The sequence below is a fragment of the Bombina bombina genome, chromosome 2 (genome assembly GCF_027579735.1).
Source record: "Bombina bombina isolate aBomBom1 chromosome 2, aBomBom1.pri, whole genome shotgun sequence".
In the NCBI taxonomy this organism is placed as follows: Eukaryota; Metazoa; Chordata; class Amphibia; order Anura; family Bombinatoridae; genus Bombina; species Bombina bombina.
This window is the reverse complement of record NC_069500.1, coordinates 827,387,405-827,408,507: the sequence shown is the minus strand read 5'-3', so window position 1 is coordinate 827,408,507 and position 21,103 is coordinate 827,387,405. Positions and strand designations below refer to the sequence as shown.

Sequence of the window (21,103 nt, the reverse complement as noted above, 5' to 3'; positions counted from 1 at the left end):
TAGCATGGAAGTGGTAGACTCACCTGGGCAGGGCTAAGAGCAGTACACATGGAGCACACTGCCAGAGCATCATCTTTTGTTATCTTCTTCACCTGTAAGAGCTGTGATGCCTGAACTAGTGGCTCAAGAGGCTCCAGCATCCATACTGTATGAAAACCTCTTTCACGGAGCCACTCCTCCAACTGGCTGATGTTGTATCTGTGGATATGAAATCTAGAATGTTAATTTGAGTACAAAATAGTAACAGTAGGTCACAGGCTAACTAGGATTGTGTATATTTGACACCCATCTTTTTTTTTATTTGACACCCCTATAAATACTTGTAACATCCAAAAACATCAATACTAGATTATTAAAACATACAGATATAATTAAAATGATAGTTACCTTAACATCAGAATCTTAAACACTAAAGACCTAAATGTAAGCCAAGAAGCATATGCGGTTGGAACTTCAAAGGCCCTGGCCTTTACAAATATGTTGGCTTCCTTAAAAGGACATCAAACACTTCTTATTTTCTGCAAATTGCCTAAACCAGCTATTTGATTTACAGCACTTACAGGTTACTGAATTTGCATTTGGCCTCTTTAGGGAACATGGGACAAACGTCGTTTTACACAAAAGCTAGAGGTATTTTATGTCCTTTTACCAGGATAGCCCTCACAATACAGAAGTGGCACTACAAACACGCTAATGCCTTGGAAAAATTGCTGAAGGATTTATAGTAGTGTGAGAACACAGGATAGCACATAGAAGGAAGGCCTCAGAGAAAATTAGGTAAGTACCACTAATTACAGAAATATTTTACTTCCATAAAGGGATATAATCATTGTCTCCTGTGTGTTGGTAGCAGATAATGGAATAAAATCCCTGATGCACACTCTCTTTGTTCAATTTATCATGTGACGGGAAGACAATGTTCCTAGCTAGGGAACCTGTCCACCCATGTTTGTGGGGAGCAGATGTCTGTTGCCTGAATTTATTATTGCGCAAGGAAGGTCTTGTGCAGCACTCTCCCATGTTCTCACTCAAGACCTGGACCTTTCAATCATCCTTAGAGAATGAGCTTGGGGTGATTTAACTCTTATGACCACTGCTCCTGCAGTAAGGAGCCTTGCACTGCAAGGGCACCGATGCAATCTCTGTTGATAAATGGAGCTCTTTGCTTGTTACTGTAAATTGAGGGGGAGCACAATAAAATCATGAATCTGATCTTGCACAAAGGGGCTAAATAATTGATTTGTGTAGATTACAAACAATCAAGTGATCTGTGATCACATTTTAGATTAGGAAATATATTTGGTTATGTGGAAGTAGAGCCGAGCAAAAATGAAAGTAGCCATGAGCTAAAGTTGCTAGTCTTTTAGTGACTTAGTAATGCTAAAATAGTTTATTATCTTCATGTATATTTCCACATCCAGCACTAATTAGATGTAAAAAGACAGGGTTTCCCAATACTGGCTGTCAAAGTGTACACCAGTAATTGTCAATAAGCGGACTACACTATATAGTGATACCATGTTATGTATACAATGATAATTACACATTACATTGAATAATATAAATCTGATAAACGCAATGCTCTATATAATGATGAATAATCAACATTCTAATAATTAAGACACTGCAATGTATAGTTAACTGAGAATAAATGCAGCTCTACATAATATGCTGAATCCTCTGTACCGTACAATTTTGAAAAGCCTTTTAAAACTTGCGCCTTTACAGGAGGCTGGTTGGATTATGAGGTTACCTGATCTGCACACCACGGCTCCAACAACAGACATCCTTATGTAGTAGCAGGTGGTTTAATGAGACCCCACATATTGTGTGAAGAAAATGGCGTAATATCTGTGCATTAACATCACTCTGCAGATGGCAGCGTCGCAGGGTGGAATGGAATGAGTTCATCATCAGCAAGAGGGAGTTCAGGGAGTCACGGGTTGGAGTATTCCTCAGACCAAAAATTCGAGGGCATGACAGACCCTGTATGTTATCATTCTGCAGCATACCTGGCACTGCAATGCAACAAAACACAAAATAGAGGCAAAGGTTCTAATAAAATAGCATAAAAAAAAGAATATAAAGATTATAAGCACACATTACAAAAGTTATGAAACTTCTTAGTTGCGTCCCCTAGGGGACCAATAGCTACATACAGTTCTATCTTAGCTCCACTATATCTTTACTAGTGTGTTCCTAGAACCTTGAATTCCTAGCCATATTTAGTTGTATCATTGTTGGGGTGAGGGACAGAAGATTAATATTTGTAGGCAGTACTAGCTGGCCTGGTGTTTCTTAAACAACTATGTTCATGGGCTGGTAGCATCATGTTACCAAAAGGTGCTGTTAGGGAAAATTCAGCCCTATTTATGGGTTGCCTGAAATAATACACTTATTAAAATCCATCTTTATTAGTTATTTTCTAAAAATTAAAAAAAGGGCATGAGAAGGAGAGAATTCCAAATAGCAATGGGAAATTATTTTTAACTAAACCACTATTCACAAAATCACCCATCTAAACGATATACTTACTGGAACTCTACTACAACTTCCAGCTAAGACCAAAATGATCCGAAAGATCAGACTGATTATAAAGCATGTTTTCATTTCATTGGCGACAATTATAGGAAGGACTTCAGTCACTTCACTGAACAAGGGCTAGGGACCATACTATCCTCTAATGAACATAGGCATCATTCTAGTGATAGCCAGTAGTATCCTGTTGCACAATAATCATTAATGGAAGCTTTTCTCTAGCTTTAACCCTTGAGGGCTCGAGACTGAGAATAATTTAATGGCTATACCTGTGAGAGCAGAAGTAAAGGCAATTAGTAGCTCATATATTTAGATCTTCTCCCACAGACATCCTGACATCTTCTGTTCCAAAGCCTAGACTGAAAACTCTATAATAAATAAAGCATCTATATATTGTTCATAAAACCCTTCACGTCTAATGTTCAGAAGCATGCTATACTATAAGGAGCCATTTCAAAGAATATGTAATAAAGAGCTGCACTAAATAACCTATATAATACATGCATTGATCATAACCACCATGCTTTACAATCTTCATGATCACAAGTTTTCGGCTATCCTCCTTACATATGATTGGCTGCATTTTTTCGGCTGCTGCCTTCAAAAGCCTTTTGTAGATGCTGGCACACAGGGAAGACAGGCTATGCCAGTGACTGCTCATATCGAAGTGTTGTAAGCAATGCTGGTTCTGTTCAGGGGTGTTCTCCTGTCTGGTTTCCTATGTTTGAAGAGGGGAATCAGTGAGAGAAATAAATAATAGCTAGGTCATCAATCTAGATTATCAAGACTTTACTTACCAGCTCACCGCTATACTGCTTTAAACAGTGCATGAGACGCAATGTGTTACAGAACCAGAAGGCAATCAAGTCAAAATCATTGCTGTTCTTCTACACAGAGAGAAAAAGAGAGCATTAAAAATAAAGTAAATAGGGTGAAAATATAAATTTATAGTAATCTGGTTTTCATGGTTAAAAAGCTTGACATTTACCAATATACCAGAAACGATTTATAAAGAAATTAATTTCTTACATTTAAAGTTGTGTCATATTGAGCTACTGGTGGATACATATATGTCATCTGCCTTAGAATAGGCAGAAACTCATAAAAGTCTTAAAGGCATCTTTTCTTTCCTAAAAATACCCTGCATCTTGCAGGACAGTCATGTTACAACCTGTTTGTGGAAAACATGAGGTAAATAAACCCAACTATACCAGATAGAGAAGACGACACAGGCTAGAGTGGCGCCAGTGTGAGTGCATATGTGACTTCTGTTAAGTGTGAAGAAACAGATTTATCTTTCAATGATTTTTATTGAAATTACAATAAAATACATAAACAGATATATCATTAAACAATGTATACATAAATTAATATGTAGTTAAATAGATTTATAAATAGAATAATAACAATATAATAACATAAATAATGTAAAGTAAATGAGAAAAAAAACAAACAAAAAAAAAAAAAACAAATACAATTTGTTTTGAGAGAATGAAAATGAAAAGTACCAAGGAATAGATGTTAAATAATCATCAAGTACTAAAAATATCTAAAGATATTATATAATATTATTTTTTTGATGTGAATTGATTCCATAAGAACAATATATTATTAAATTGATCAACTTCATTATTATAAGAATGATACAATTTTTCTAAGGACAAAACATGTTTTACTTCAATTAGCCAATTTTGAAGAGTAGGAGGTTGTAATTTCTTCCAAAGACGAGGAATAAGTCTTTTAGCACTATTTAGTAAAATTTGGAATAGATCTTTCTTTATTTGACAAGAAAATTGTGGAATCAGATTTAGAATTATCATCTGGGGGTTAAGGGTTATGTTTGAGTTCAAGATTATATTAATATTAACTTCAACTTGAGACCAAAATAACTTTAATATAGGACAACCCCACCAAATATGAGATAACGTTCCTCTAAGTCCACAATTTCTCCAGCAGTCAGAAGTAGCTGATGGATATATTCTGTGTAAACGTGTCGGAGTCAAATACCACCTGGAAAGTAGTTTATAATTTGTTTCAACAATACTCATGGAAATAGAGGATTTTTTAATAGATGAAAAACAACGTTTCCAATTAACATCATCAAGGGAAATATTTAGTTCTTTTTCCCATTGTATTCTAAAAGAAGAGGGTTTTAAGGAATCATGTTGTTGCAAAAGTTTATATGCAGAAGATATTAAATGTTTAGGGGTTTTAGGTAAAAGACATAATAATTCAAAGGGAGTACAATTTCTGGTAAACTGAGTTTTATTTGGGTGATTCATTATAAAATGTCTTATTTGAAAATAAGAAAACCAAGTATTAAATGGGGGGCCAAACTCATCTTTAATTTCTTGAAATGTTTTAATATGACCATCTTGTAGGAAAGAATAAATGGGAATATAAGCTTGAGAGTTTAAGATTTGAACAGGAGTTTTAATATTAATACCAGGGAATATTTTATTATTTAATATGGGAGTGAGGGGAGAAAAAAAGAGTAGAGATCTGTTTATTGTTAATGATAATTTTATCCCAGATACGTAATGTTTCAGCTGTAAAAGGATTAACTGGAGTAGAATAGGATCTAAATTTATTTGGTATCCAACAAATTTCATATAATTTAATGGGCGCAAGATTTTGAGCTTCCAGATTGACCCAAGCTTTGGGGTTAATAGTTTGATTCCAAGCTATACTGTAATTCGAGAGAGATGGGTTGATATGTAATAATTTACAATATTAGGAACTCCCAAACCACCTTGTTCTTTGGATAAATATAAAGTGTGACATGAAATTCTCGATTTATTAAAGGACCAAATGAATTTATTTATACATCTTTGTAAATTATTAAGGTATGAAATTGATGGGATAAGAATCAACGTTTGCAACAAATATAAGATTTTTGGTAAAATGTTCATTTTAATGGCATTAATTCGTCCTAGCCATGATAAGTGACCAGTACGATACCATGAATTAATATCTAGATCTAATTTTTGTTTTAGTTTCATATAGTTAGTTGTAATAATTTCAGATATAGTGGGTTGAATTATAAGACCTAAATAAGTAAACTTATTGGATAAAATAAAGGATGTGTGGTCCCTAACAAATTGAATTTCTTTATCTGATACTCTAATTGGCATAATAGTAGATTTACTCATATTAATGGAAAAGTTTGAAAGTCTTCCATAATCGGATAATATGTCCACAAGAGAAGGCAAAGAGGTCAAGGGACTAGTTAAAGTAAATAATATATCATCTGCAAATAATAGGTTTTTAATATTACATGTTCCAAGTATTACTCCCTTAACTTCATGGGAAGCTCGAACTTTGACTGCTAAAATTTCAACTGATAAAGCAAAAAGAAGTGGAGATAAAGGGCAACCTTGACGAGTTCCATTAGAAATTTGAAAGTTTGAGGAGAATGTGTTATTAACTATAACTTTCGCATTGGGGAATGAATAAATGGGTAATATTTTTTCTATGAATTTTTGGGGAATACCAAATTTTGTCAAAACTGACCACAGAAATTGCCAATCAACTCTGTCGAAAGCTTTTTCAGCATCAGTTGATAACAGAGTGATTGGCATATTATTAATTGATGTAGAGTGTATAATTTGAAGAAGCCTAGTGGTGTTATCTTTAGCTTCACGTGTTGGGATAAAACCAACTTGGTCCTCATTAATCAGAAATGGAAGGTATCGTTTAAGTCTGTTTGCTAAAAGTTTGGCATATAACTTGAGATCAATATTCAGGAGGGAAATTGGTCTATAATTTTCAACCATTTCGGGATTTTTATCTGGTTTGGGGATGACTGTTATAATAGCTTCTAGCATTTGTTTAGAGAAAGGAGATAAATTATTTATGGAGTTAAATAGGTCTAATAAATGTTTAATAATGTGAGGTGCCATAAGTTTATAAAATTTGGGAGTAAACCCATCTGGGCCAGGGGCTTTACCTATGGACAACAAATTGATAGCTTCTTGTAATTCTTTCAGATCAAATGGAGATTCTAGGTCTTTTTTACTCATATCGTCTAATGAAGGAAGGGATATCTGTGAAAGATAGTCATTGATCTGTTTACGTTTCTCTTCAAGAGTTACATTTGAGTCCAGATTGTATAACTTACTATAATATTCTGAAAAACTATTTGCTATTTCGGGACTAGTATGTAAATGTTGATTATTTTTAGTTTTAATCATTCTAATAAAAGATTTATATGTTTTCTTTTTAAGTGATCTAGCCATTAGCTTGCCTGTTTTATTTTTTTCTACAAAAAATTTTGCATTTAAGGCTAGGGCTCTTCGATGGGCACATTTAATTAGATGTTGATTTAAATCATCTCTGGCACGATTAACTTGATCTAAGAGATCTGTTGAAGTAGGATTATTTTTGTGAATTGTTTCCTTGTTTTTTAGATCACAAACCAATTCTGAATATTTATGTTCAAGCATTTTACGTTTCTGTGAGGTTTTTTTAATAATTTCCCCTCTAATGAAACATTTATAAGTTTCCCAATTATTAACATATGATGTGTGCTTGGGGTCATTAATGTCGAAAAATAATGTGGTCTTGTCAGTAATGTCTTTAGTAATAAGAGAATCTGTGAAAATCATATTATTAAGTCTCCAAGAATCTCTAATCCCAGTTTTTGAGGGCCATTTAAAGGAACTTATGACCATTGCATGGTCGGACCAGGGAGTTTGTGAGATCTTGGAATCTATTAAAAGATGTAGGGAGGATTGATCACAAAGAATATAATCTAAACGTGTGTACGTTTTTTGAGGATGAGAGAAGAAAGTGTAGTCTCTAATTGAAATGTGTGTTAATCTCCAAGTATCAAATGTAGGTATAATTTGTAATGCAAGCCAATTAGATTTAATTGTACTGTTTGACAAATAAGATTTCTTAGTGGATACATCTAACTCAGGTTCTAATGGAAAGTTAAAATCTCCAGCTATAAAAATAGGTCCCTTAGCTTGGTCAAGTAATGTTATCATAACTTTTCTGAAAAAAGATGACTTGGGCTTATTTGGTGCATAAATGTTTAGGAGGGTGATCGGTCTACCATAACAGGTTCCTACCAAAAGAAGATATCGACCTTCATTATCTTGTTTCTTATATATGAGTTCAAAGGGAAGGCCTTTCTTAAAGAGTATACTAACTCCATTTCTTTTAGTTATGTTGGAACAATGGTAATGTTTGTCAAAATAAAAAGTAGGGAGCTTGGGTTCATGTGTTTTTCTAAAATGAGTTTCTTGGATAAATACTATATCAAGATGTTTCTTGTGAAAATCATGTAGGGCAATTGAACGTTTTTGTGCTGATAAAAAGCCTTTTACATTTTGGGTAGCTATTTTTAGATTATTAAATGCTGTCTTTGAGCACATAATAATTAAATGAAAATTTAATTCTATATGAGATAGAATAAAGAAAATAAATTTAAATTAAATATTCCTTGGTAAAGGGGAATGAATCTTTGATGTAGGAAAAAAAAAAAAAAATATTTGTTAAAATTTATCAAAATAAGAAATAAAAAAAAGAGTATGAAGAATAATAATAAATAAAATACTAACTATGTAGTTAATAAGGGTCAAGGAGTGGCCTGGCAAGGCAATTTAAAAATGTATAAGGACTATTGTAGATAAAGCAAATTTAAATTAAAAAGGAATATAAATATTACACCATATATATAGATACAATAATAATGTAACAACAAGTAAATGGATACAACTTGTAAGTAAATAAAACAAGATAATAATTAAGGTACAATCAGAACTGTAGACCTTGTGTGAACTGGATAATAGTAGATAGAAAGCTAAGAATTATAATCTCAACTATTATCAACCTTAACATTTGAGGTCAATGAGGAACTCTAAATAATACATACAATATAAATTCAAAAAATACAAGAACTTAAGTATAATAGTAATAACTATTAAAATTGTGTAGATAACTTACCGACTTGATCAAAAGAAAACAATGTCTGAGGACTGAGAGAAAAGCTGTATATAACAGCTTTAGTTGAAACAGACATATGGGATCTTAAAGAATTTTCAAACTGTAAAGGAATTAAAACATTCGAAAACAAAACATATAACAAAACATGTAAAAAAGAACATTTTCATATATACTTCTAAATAACCATAACACTAAAGTTCCATAGATGGTATCAAAAACCAATAATATATTTCAGTTCGAAAAATTTGCTTGAAGCAGATCTCTGTGTTTATGTTTTTTATTGGGTGGACTTTTAGTAGCATCACTCCATGTTTTAGCAGATGTGGATTGAAGAGAAATATTTTTTGATCCTGGAAGACTTGAAGATATTTCCTGTGACTTGTTAGGTGAAGGTATATCCAATTTTCTACAGAAGGCAATTATATCTTCTGGCTGAGTACAGTCATATCTTTTTCCATTTTTTATTACTTGTAAATGAACTGGAAAACCCCATTTATAAGGTATATTCAAGTTGCGGAGGTGAAGAGTTAAAACACCAAATTCTTTTCTCCTTTGAAGAGTTTTAATTGATAAATCTGCAAAGAATTTAATATTGGCTCCTTGATATTGAAAGTTATGTAGTTGACGAGCTTTTTGAGAAATCAGTTCTTTTTCTTGGAAACTTGAAAAGCATATTACAACATCTCTAGGAGGGTCTCCATCTTTAGGTTTAGGTTTTAGAGAGCGATGTGCTCGTTCCATCTGGATAGATGAAAGCTTGGGATGATTTTCTCCAAGTAGTGATCTAAAAAGACCATCCAAATAATTTCGCAAGTGAGATATTAAAACAGATTCTGGTATGCCTTTCAATCTTAGGTTATTGCGTCTTGTTCTGTTTTCTAAATCATCAAGTTTAGTTTCTAAATCTTGTATATGGGTTTGTTGACTTCTCATTTTATTAGATAGTATTCTTATATCAGATGTTATTTCCTCTTTATCAGTCTCAAGAGTTTCAACTCTCACGTTAAGATCATTTAAATCTTTTTTGAGACTTGCACATTCTTCTTTAATGCAGGATTTCACTTGGTTAATAAGTAATTCCATAGCTTTTAAAGTAACAGGACCTCCTTCATCTAATTCAGACTGTTTCGTTATAGAAGTAATGACAGAATTTTCATTATCCATATGGATTGATGAAATTGGTTCTGAAGTGAGTTCCATATCTTTTTGTTTTTCTGTATTTTTGAGGAAAGAATTTGTACTATTTGTATTGTTTGCACTAGATTTAATAGATTTATCTAGTTTGTTAGATTTCCTAATAGACATATTTAATCTGTGAGGGGTATTATGATGTTCCTTTATTTGACTACAGAACATACCCTGTATATATCTTCTGTTGTTATATAATTGAATTCATACAGTATATACACCAATATCAGTCTTTTACAATAATAAGAGATTTTTGTAAATAAGTCACAGATTTTGACAAATATTAATGTTATACTAAAGTGAAATATAACTCATCAACTAATAAATAAATAAAGGCAAACTCCAGAGATTATTATAGTACAGCAGAGTTAATGATATTAATAACATCTGATTGAAAACAAAAAAATAATAGGGTTTGTTAAAATACTGCAGAAATATTATTGTTTAGTGTTAAAGTATAGAAACTTCAAAGAAACTTCACTTATCAGATAATTTCAGCTCTATTACAATCAAATACTGCAAGACAGCTGACAAAAATTACCTCAGCACAGTGAGAAAATATCCAACTCCAACACAACCTTGTAATTTATCACAGTTTGTAAAATATAGTTTATACAGTATTAATAACACAAACAATACTAATAAGCTTTGAACCTCAACAAATGTTAACAATAAATGGTAAAGAGATTCTTTATTTTAATTTCCCTCACAGTTATTATTATCTGAAATATCTTAGTTGTGTAAGAATTTCCCACTCAATCTGCTAACAGTTGCAGTATTTTAGCAATAAATAACAGCTGATCACAGAAGTCAAAATAAAATTATAATATTACAGAGTTAATAATATTTAATGACAACTGTTAAATAACGATAAATGCCAGAACCCACTTCAATATTGCAGAGTTAGTAACATTGGAGACTGAATAAATGTACACTGTATTTAGATCTGTAAAGGGATTAAACTCCGGAACAGAGCTTAATAAACTGGTCATCAATGACAGTTAATAAATATCATCTCCTCAAGAATTCCGGTATAACTTTATGTCACAATCCTAATTATAGATTAAAGTTCACTCAACAGATCCACTTTAAATGTTATTGACAAGTTTCAGGATTCAACAAATGTTTAGTAATAAATGTTAAAGAAGAAGTTTTCCATTTTAAATTACCTCAGAACAATTTCAGCATTTTGCAGTATCGTAGTTGAATAATGTTTCCAATCTTAACAAGTAAATAGCTGAGGAACTGCAGTAAGAAACAACAGCTGATCGTCAATATTAAATAAATTCACTCAGCAGTTTCATTCAAAATGACATTTACAAGTCTCAGGATTTAACAGATGTTTAATAATAAATGCTAAAGGATCCTTTCATTTTAAATTACTTCAGGATAGTTACAGCCATCTGTAAGATCATAGTTAGATAGGGACTCCAATCCTGTCATGTAAACAGCTGAGAAACTGCAGTATTAAACAACAGCTGATCATCGATGTCGAGTAAGTTCACTCAGCAATTATTTTTCAAATGCCATCTATAAGATTCAGGACTCAACAGAAGACCAATAATAAATGTTTAGAAAACATTTCATTTTAAATTACTTCAGGGCAGCTATAACCAACCGCAATACCGTAGTTGAATAAGGTTTCCGATCCTGTCATGTAAACAGCTGAGAGACTGCAGTGTGAAACAACAGCTGATCGTCAGTGTCAAATAATAGAAATAACTTCAATATTTTAGGAAGTATTAGACAGCAATATAATCTTTGTCATAATATAGCCTTCACATTCAAATATAATCAGTTGAAATAACCTCTATGTCCGTTAGAAAAATGACAGTTGCCTGTGAAGATTCATGTAGTCTTTAGTCAAACCTTGACTGGTAAATCAGATTACGATTCTGTATCCAAGTTTATAATATTTTAGATGCCTTTAGCTAAAAGTATTTATAATTTAAAAGTTCCTTATGTCATTTAAAATGTTGTATTTTTGACTTGCCATTTGCCACTTTCAGGAGCACTAAAGAGGAGCAGCCATCTCAAACGGCGGTCCTGGCTCCGCCCCCCGAAGAAACAGATTTATATGTAGCCCCCTGCTTTTTATCTTATGCTCCTAGAGTCAAGTACCTTTGGGTTAGTATCAAAAGCTACACTTATAAAAGACATGAGTTGTAAAAAACAAGTTTCGTTGGCCCCATGAAGACTACAAGGCTTTCCTTTCAAATGCTGCCTTGTGGCGATGCAAATAAAGTAAACCAATGGTGAACTAGCCCATGAAGTAGGCTCTTCATCTCAGACTGCTTTGTAATTTAGTTCATGGTGAAGCCATAAGCAAGAAGTGGCCAAATGTCAGAGTGTATGTCCAAATGAATAATCTTCTAACAAATTATCTCACAGGCAGTACTCATAGAAAGCACAGTGTGCCAATATTCAGACTTTTCTCCAACACTCTTTGCTTATACCTGAAAAAGTATATTGGGGTTGTAGTATACATATTATATAACCAGGAGGGATAAATGAAGAAAGGAGGGGAAAACACAAAAGTATCAGAAGCAGAAGGCTGGCTGGAATCAAATGAGTAACTTGTTTTTCATGTAGTCCTGCAAGTTTAAAAAGGGACCTCCATCCTATCAAAAATATGACTTAGGAATCTGCAATATAATATTAAAATCATGCATTTTAAATAAGTTTTCTGAGAGACTACTGGTTGGAATGAGGTTGCCTTCCTTATTCATGTTTTCATTTGTTAACATTGGTTTTCTCCAGATTCATAACTTGCATTCGACTTAGACTACAGGATCTCTAGAACAGTAGGAATTTACATTGCTTACTAATATAGGGGACCCAACCATTTGACTTTTAGTCACGAAAGCTTACTTTAGTTCCATTCTTTGTTTATGAGTTTTGTAACTAGTGACAGAAATGTTCTTTATTTGCTGGTGGTTATAGGGCTCTGCTTTTTCCTACAATTAATTAAGTGCTTTGCCCTTTCCTGCTCTCCAGCTTCCCCAGTGCAGGCTGGAGGCAGAAGGAAGACCTGACCTCTGTCCTGCTCTGGTGTACATTGTCTGCATGGGACAGGGCTGCTAGTAGAAAAACAAATCAGGGTCTGCCTGGTTGCCTGTCCACTGTACTGCTGAGATGCGTACACAGACCAAATAGTTCTGTATACATAAAAAACACCTCTACATTAGTGTGATTTTGGACAGACCTGACAAACATTGTGCACACACCTGTGTAAGAGGTTGAGATTACTTTATATAAATATATTCATGGACCATATATAGGAATGGAGATTTAATAAAACAGCATTTTGACTTTATCAGAAATAAAACTGTGGAACTCTTTGCTTGACTATGTGGTGACTGCCAATAGCCTCCGTCAGTTCATGTAAAATCATTTTCTATTATAAAAACAGGTCTGTGAATATTTAACTTAGTAGACTTTTTGTCTTCATATCTGCTGGCCTTCACTGCTCTAGGTTGTTTTGCTTTTTGGCCTTTCTAGAGAGCATGGGACAAGCATGATTTTTACAAAAAAAAGCAAAAAATATGTAATACCCCTTTTAAAAAAAACTAAAGAAAATTTTGCACCTCTTCATTATGATCCAATATCCTAAAGAGGAGGAACAGTCTGCAACCACCATAATGCATATAGTTTACACGCACCTAATGGTTCATTTGAATGCCACATAAACCTAAGTTATGGCTCATCCTGATGATTTTTTTGAATAACTGCTGTTTGAAGATATATTAATTTCACTATAGATTTCTTACAAAGTTTATATTCTTCAGAGGACATCTTTACAAAGCCCTGCAGAGGCTTGAAGTTAAAACTAGATTATTTTCTACTCTGCTTTACCTTGACAATGCATTTGCGTCACAAATCAGATTGCAACATTGCATTCCGACTCCCAGAGGGCATTGAACCTGGACATCACTATAGGCATGCATTCCATCAGCCCATCTCAGTTATTCTTCAAGCCAACACTAGGTGAGTGGGGTAGAAAGGACACACTTCAATAAATGCCTCGCAAACCTGTTTACTTTCGCCAGATTGACGGTTTCTTCCAGATAAATTCTGGATAAAGGACTTTTTTATAGCACAATCTGCATTAAAGGCACTAGAATTTTTTTATTTTTTTTTTTTAAATCTGAACAAATACTGTACAAAGCTTCTCTTCTAACTTTAGTAAATAGTTTTTTTATTTTATGAAGACCCACCAAGACAAGTAAATTGTGGGTCTTCAGAGGAATATAAAACAGTAGTAGTAGATAATATAATATTACAAGGTCCCTGTAGTTATGAGCATATAGTCATCGCTAATAATGCAGAGGTAACATATTTTTACATTTTGACACCTACTCTCTCTCTCTATGAGATACCCTAACTCTACTTTGTATGGTGCAATAAAGGTTTTGTTACTCATTCTATCCAGTATCCATTAGGAGTTCTTTATATAAAGCGCAATACCCAGAGCTGTGGAAGCTCTGGAATATATGAGTATATTGACACAGTGTTCCTAGCTCACGCCTCGTTAGATACGTGTGTACTGAATCAAGCAAGTTTCAACAGTTTCACACTATGGTCCTGCTTTCTTTTCTCTTTTGAGGAATCTTCACTGGGACACTTCCCATATAAGACTGCTACGGACTGCGTCATATTCATCAGTTAGTTCTTGCACTGATATTGCCAATTTGGTTTTGGTTCATATAGTAATATCGGTTCACTATTCACCATTTTTATTTTTTACTTTGAGATACCCCCCCCCATTGGAGAATTCACTGCCTTGAATAAAAAAAAACCTCAAACAAAATAGGAGACAGTAACATTGAATGTGGAAACCAGGGGACAAACTGGAACATGTGAACCTCACACAGGGAGGACAAAAGGAGTAAGTAGTATAGTTAAGTGTGAAAATAGGGTGGCATCTGGTTAAGGAAAAAAAATGTAAATTGAAGGTAAAAAGATAAAATGGGGAATTTAGAAAGGACATCAGAAGTAAAACAAAAGAGCAAGACGGAAAGTACATGTGATGAATAGAAAGGTTGTGATCGTTATACCTTCACAATTCTCTTGATGCCATTTACAGACGCTGTGAAGAGTGATAAGACATGATGTTCTGCGCTGTTATAATCTGCATATCTAAAGCACATGAACAGTACGTACGCTGGAAGCTCCGGCTCCAAATCCAGAATGTCCTCAGGCCGCAAGTCTAAGAAAAGAGTAATATATTCCTCCCTTAATACTAGTTAGTGCTGGATGTTACTCTTACTCGACAATAATAGATAATCCCTTAATTTATCATTCCCCCGTTTTGCATAACCAACACAGTAATATTAATATACTTTTTATACCTCTGTGATTACCTTGTATCTAAGTCTCTGCAGAATGCCCCCTTATTTCAGTTATTTTAAAAGACTAGCATTTTGGCTAATCAGTGCTGACTCCTAGGTAACTCCACGGGCGTGAGCACAATGTTATCTATAAGACACACATGAACTAACACCGTCTAGCTGTGAAAAACTGTCAAAATGCACTGAGATTAGAGGTGGCCTTCAAGGGCTTAGAAATTAGCATATGAGCCTACCTAGGTTTAGCTTTACCAAGAGAACAAAGCAAATTTGATGATAAAAGTAAATTGGAAAGTTGTTTAAAGTTGCATAACTAGACTGTCCCTTTAAGTCATCAGCTAACCAGTAATGATTGTTTGGATGAGTAGTGCTTCATCCTCTGGATGGCACACAAGCATTCCTCGCCAGGGCCGGACCACCTGTTCCAGTACATCAGGTGGGTGGCACATATCCTGGGGTGGTTGAGGCTCCCGGAACACAGGAGAATCTGTCAGACAAAAAAAAAAAAAAGAAATCCTAGTTACATGAGGAGGGAGTCAAACCTGAAGAAAAAAGAAATAATTGGGCAGGATGTATGCCAATCATACCAGTTCCTAGCTCATGCCCCTTGTAAACCTGCAGCTGCTTTTTCAATTTGCGCATATTTCTCTGCTGTTTTACCAGCTGCTCTCTCAGGCTCTGCCAGACAACACAAAACACATTAGGGGCTGCTACTTTAGGGGTTTAAATACAACATTTTCCTGGATACTACTACTCTGCCCATGTAATACCTGGTTCTCCTGGTTCAAGCGGTTCATATCAGGTTTTTCTTGCACAGGCTGGATTTTTGTATTGCCGTAAATCAAAATATTCTTTTGCATTTCCAACATACTGAAATGTGAAGATCAAAAGATTATTCTACAATTCAAACATGTCTATTTAGATTCAGTGCTGCCCTAAGCACTGTGAAATGTGCATCCCTCAAACCCACAGCCACTCCAATAATTTTATTTTTTATTTGACCCACCCACTGGTGGCTACGGGTACATGGAGGCGTCATGGCCACCACTAGATAAGTGATCAATGATTTGCAATGAAATAAAAAAAAACATAATTTATGCTTACCTGATAAATTTATTTCTCTTGTAGTGTATCCAGTCCACGGATCATCCATTACTTGTGGGATATTCTCCTTCCCAACAGGAAGTTGCAAGAGGATCACCCACAGCAGAGCTGCTATATAGCTCCTCCCCTAACTGTCATATCCAGTCATTCGACCGAAAACAAACAGAGAAAGGAGAAACCATAGGGTGCAGTGGTGACTGTAGTTTAATTAAAATTTAGACCTGCCTTAAAAGGACAGGGCGGGCCGTGGACTGGATACACTACAAGAGAAATAAATTTATCAGGTAAGCATAAATTATGCTTTCTCTTGTTAAGTGTATCCAGTCCACGGATCATCCATTACTTGTGGGATACCAATACCAAAGCTAAAGTACACGGATGATGGGAGGGACAAGGCAGGATTAAGCGGAAGGAACCACTGCCTGAAGAACCTTTCTCCCAAACACAGCCTCTGAAGAAGCAAAAGTATCAAATTTTGAAAATTTTGAAAAAGTGTGAAGCGAAGACCAAGTCGCAGCCTTGCAAATCTGTTCAACAGAGGCCTCATTTTTGAAGGCCCAGGTGGAAGCCACAGCTCTAGTAGAATGAGCTGTAATCCTTTCAGGGGGCTGCTGTCCAGCAGTCTCATAGGCTAGGCGTATTACGCTCCGAAGCCAAAAGGAAAGAGAGGTTGCCGAAGCTTTTTGACCTCTCCTCTGTCCAGAGTAAACGACAAACAGGAAAGATGTTTGACGAAAATCCTTAGTAGCTTGTAAGTAAAACTTCAAGGCACGGACTACGTCCAGATTATGTAAAAGACGTTCCTTCTTTGAAGAAGGATTAGGGCACAACGATGGAACAACAATCTCTTGATTGATATTCTTGTTAGAAACCACCTTAGGTAAAAACCCAGGTTTGGTACGCAGAACTACCTTATCTGCATGAAAAATCAGATAGGGAGAATCACATTGTAAGGCAGATAGCTCAGAGACTCTCCGAGCCGAGGAAATAGCCATCAAAAACAGAACTTTCCAAGATAAAAGTTTAATATCAATGGAATGAAGGGGTTCAAACGGAACTCCTTGAAGAACCTTAAGAACCAAGTTTAAGCTCCACGGGGGAGCAACAGGTTTAAACACAGGCTTAATTCTAACCAAAGCCTGGCAAAATGCCTGGATGTCTGGAACCTCTGCCAGACGCTTGTGCAAAAGAATAGACAGAGCAGAAATCTGTCCCTTTAAGGAACTAGCCGATAATCCTTTGTCCAAGCCCTCTTGGAGAAAAGACAATATTCTAGGAATCCTAACTTTACTCCATGAGTAATTCTTGGATTCACACCAATAAAGATATTTACTCCATATCTTGTGGTAGATTTTCCTGGTAACAGGCTTTCGTGCCTGTATTAAAGTATCAATGACTGACTCGGAGAAGCCACGCTTTGATAGAATCAAGCGTTCAATCTCCATGCAGTCAGTCTCAGAGAAATTAGATTTGGATGATTGAAAGGACCTTGTATCAGAAGGTCCTGTCTTAGAGGCAGAGTCCATGGTGGAAAGGATGACATGTCCACTAGGTCTGCATACCAAGTCCTGAGTGGCCACGCAAGTGCTATCAGAATCACCGATGCTCTCTCCTGTTTGATTTTGGCAATCAGTCGAGGGAGCAGAGGAAATGGTGGAAACACATAAGCCAGGTTGAAGAACCAAGGCGCTGCTAGAGCATCTATCAGCGTCGCTTCTGGGTCCCTGGACCCGGATCCGTAACAAGGAAGCTTTGCGTTCTGGCGAGACGCCATGAGATCCAACTCTGGTTTGCCCCAACGATGAATCAACTGAGCAAACACCTCCGGATGGAGTTCCCACTCCCCCAGATGGAAGGTCTGACGACTTAGAAAATCCGCCTCCCAGTTCTCCACGCCTGGGATATGGATTGCTGACAGGTGGCAAGAGTGGAACTCTGCCCAGCGAATTATTTTTGAGACTTCTAACATTGCTAGGGAACTCCTGGTTCCCCTTGATGGTTGATGTAAGCCACAGTCGTGATGTTGAAATCTGATGAACCTCAGTGTTGCTAACTGAGGCCAAGCCAGAAGAGCATTGAATATCGCTCTTAACTCCAGAATATTTATTGGAAGGAGTTTCTCCTCCTGAGTCCACGATCCCTGTGCCTTCAGGGAATTCCAGACTGCACCCCAACCTAGAAGGCTGGCATCTGTTGTTACAATTGTCCAATCTGGCCTGCGAAAGGTCATACCCTTGAACAGGTGTACCCGAGACAACCACCAGAGAAGAGAATCTCTGGTCTCTTGATCCAGATTTAGCAGAGGGGACAAATCTGTGTAATCCCCATTCCACTGACTCAGCATGCATAATTGCAGCGGTCTGTGATGAAGGCGCGCAAATGGCACTATGTCCATTGCCGCTACCATTAAGCCGATTACCTCCATACACTGAGCTACCGAAGGGCGCGGAATGGAGTGAAGAACACGGCAAGCATTTAGAAGTTTTGATAACCTGGACTCCGTCAGGTAAATTTTCATTTCTACAGAATCTATAAGAGTCCCTAAGAAGGAGACTCTTGTGAGTGGGGATAGAGAACTCTTTTCCTCGTTCACTTTCCACCCGTGCGACCTCAGAAATGCCAGAACTATCTCTGTATGAGACTTGGCAACTTGAAAGCTTGACGCCTGTATCAGGATGTCGTCTAGATACGGAGCCACAGCTATGCCTCGCGGTCTTAGAACCGCCAGAAGTGAGCCCAGAACCTTTGTAAAGATTCTCGGGGCTGTAGCCAACCCGAAGGGAAGAGCTACAAATTGGTAATGCCTGTCTAGAAAGGCAAACCTTAGAAACCGATGATGATCTTTGTGAATCGGTATGTGAAGGTAGGCATCCTTTAAGTCCACTGTGGTCATGTACTGATAGTTTCCATTTTGAAAGTTGGAACTCTGAGGAATTTGTTTAAGATCTTTAAGATCTTTAGATCCAAAGCTGGTCCGAAGGTTCCTTCTTTTTTGGGAACCACAAACAGATTCGAATAAAAACCCTGTCCTTGTTCCGTCCGCGGAACTGGATGGATCACTCCCATAACTAGGAGGTCTTGCACACAGCGTAGGAATGCCTCTTTCTTTATCTGATTTGCAGATAGCCTTGAAAGATGAAATCTCCCTTGTGGAGGGGAAGCTTTGAAGTCCAGAAGATATTCCTGAGATATGATCTCCAACGCCCAGGGATCCTGAACATCTCTTGCCCACGCCTGGGCGAAGAGAGAAAGTCTGCCCCCTACTAGATCCGTAGCCGGATAGGGGGCCGTTCCTTCATGCTGTCTTAGAGGCAGCAGCAGGCTTTCTGGCCTGCTTGCCTTTGTTCCAGGACTGGTTAGGTTTCCAGGCCTGCTTAGATTGAGCAAAAGTTCCCTCTTGTTTTGAAGCGGAGGAAGTTGATGCTGCACCTGCCTTGAAATTTCGAAAGCCACGAAAATTAGACTGTTTGGCCTTTGCTTTGGCCCTGTCCTGAGGAAGGGTGTGACCCTTACCTCCAGTAATGTCAGCAATAATTTCCTTCAAACCAGGCCTGAATAAGGTCTGCCCCTTGAAAGGAATGTTGAGTAATTTAGACTTTGAAGTCACGTCAGCTGACCAGGATTTAAGCCATAGCGCCCTACGCGTCTGGATGGCGAATCCGGAATTCTTAGCCGTTAGTTTAGTCAAATGAACAATGGCATCAGAAACAAATGAGTTAGCTAGCTTAAGTGTTCTAAGCTTGTCAATAATTTCAGTCAATGGAGCTGTATGGATGGCCTCTTCCAGGGCCTCAAACCAGAATGCCGCCGTGGCCGTGACAGGCGCAATGCATGCAAGGGGCTGTAAAATAAAACCTTGTTGAATAAACATTTTCTTAAGGTAACCCTCCGAGTTTTTATCCATTGGATCTGAAAAAGCACAACTGTCCTCAACCGGGATAGTAGTACGTTTTGCTAAAGTAGAAACTGCTCCCTCCACCTTAGGGACCGTCTGCTATAAGTCCCGTGTAGTGGCGTCTATTGGAAACATTTTTCTAAATATAGGAGGTGGGGAAAAAGGCACACCCGGTCTATCCCACTCCTTGCTAATTATTTCTGTAAGCCTTTTAGGTATTGGAAAAACATCAGTACACACCGGTACCGCATAGTGTTTATCCAGCCTACACAATTTCTCTGGTACTGCAACTGTGTTACAGTCATTCAGAGCAGCTAATACCTCCCCAAGCAACACACGGAGGTTCTCAAGCTTAAATTTAAAATTAGAAATCTCTGAATCTGGTTTCCCCGAATCAAAGATGTCACCCACAGACTGAAGCTCTCCGTCCTCATGATCTGCATATTGTGACGCAGTATCAGACATGGCCCTTACAGCATCTGCGCGCTCTGTATTTCTCCTAACCCCAGAGCAATCGCGCTTGCCTCTTAATTCAGGCAACCTGGATAATACCTCTGACAGGGTATTATTCATGATTGCAGCCATGTCCTGCAAGGTAATCGCTATGGGCGTCCCTGATATAATTGGCGCCATATTAGCGTGCATCCCCTGAGCGGGAGGCGAAGGGTCTGACACGTGGGGAGAGTTAGTCGGCATAACTTCCCCCTCGTCAGAATCTTCTGGTGATATTTCTTTTATAGTTAAAGACTGATCTTTACTGTTTAAGGTGAAATCAATACATTTAGTGCACATTCTCCTATGGGGCTCCACCATGGCTTTCAAACATAATGAACAAGTAGTTTCCTCTGTGTCAGACATGTTTAAACAGACTAGCAATGAGACTAGCAAGCTTGGAAAACACTTTAAAACAAGTTTACAAGCAATATAAAAAACGTTACTGCACCTTTAAGAAACACAAATTTTGTCAAAATTTGAAATAACAGTGAAAAAAGGCAGTTACACTAACGAAATTTTTACAGTGTATGTAACAAGTTAGCAGAGCATTGCACCCACTTGCAAATGGATGATTAACCCCTTA

The 21,103-nt window shown here is 36.6% G+C and overlaps 1 protein-coding gene across 1 annotated transcript in view; it reads right to left on the bottom strand.

Moving 5' to 3' along the window:
• LOC128647322 (unconventional myosin-Vb-like) overlaps positions 1-21,103 on the bottom strand; it is a 338,426-nt gene that overhangs the window by 51,756 nt on the left and 265,567 nt on the right. Inside the window, exons 27-34 of the mRNA XM_053700105.1 lie at positions 15,797-15,896; positions 15,594-15,704; positions 15,370-15,493; positions 14,736-14,887; positions 3,336-3,425; positions 3,106-3,256; positions 1,754-2,018; positions 24-198 (exon numbers count right to left, since the gene is read on the bottom strand). Of these exons, the coding sequence (XP_053556080.1) occupies positions 24-198; positions 1,754-2,018; positions 3,106-3,256; positions 3,336-3,425; positions 14,736-14,887; positions 15,370-15,493; positions 15,594-15,704; positions 15,797-15,896 (1,168 nt within the window). The remainder of the gene's footprint in view (positions 1-23; positions 199-1,753; positions 2,019-3,105; positions 3,257-3,335; positions 3,426-14,735; positions 14,888-15,369; positions 15,494-15,593; positions 15,705-15,796; positions 15,897-21,103) is intronic.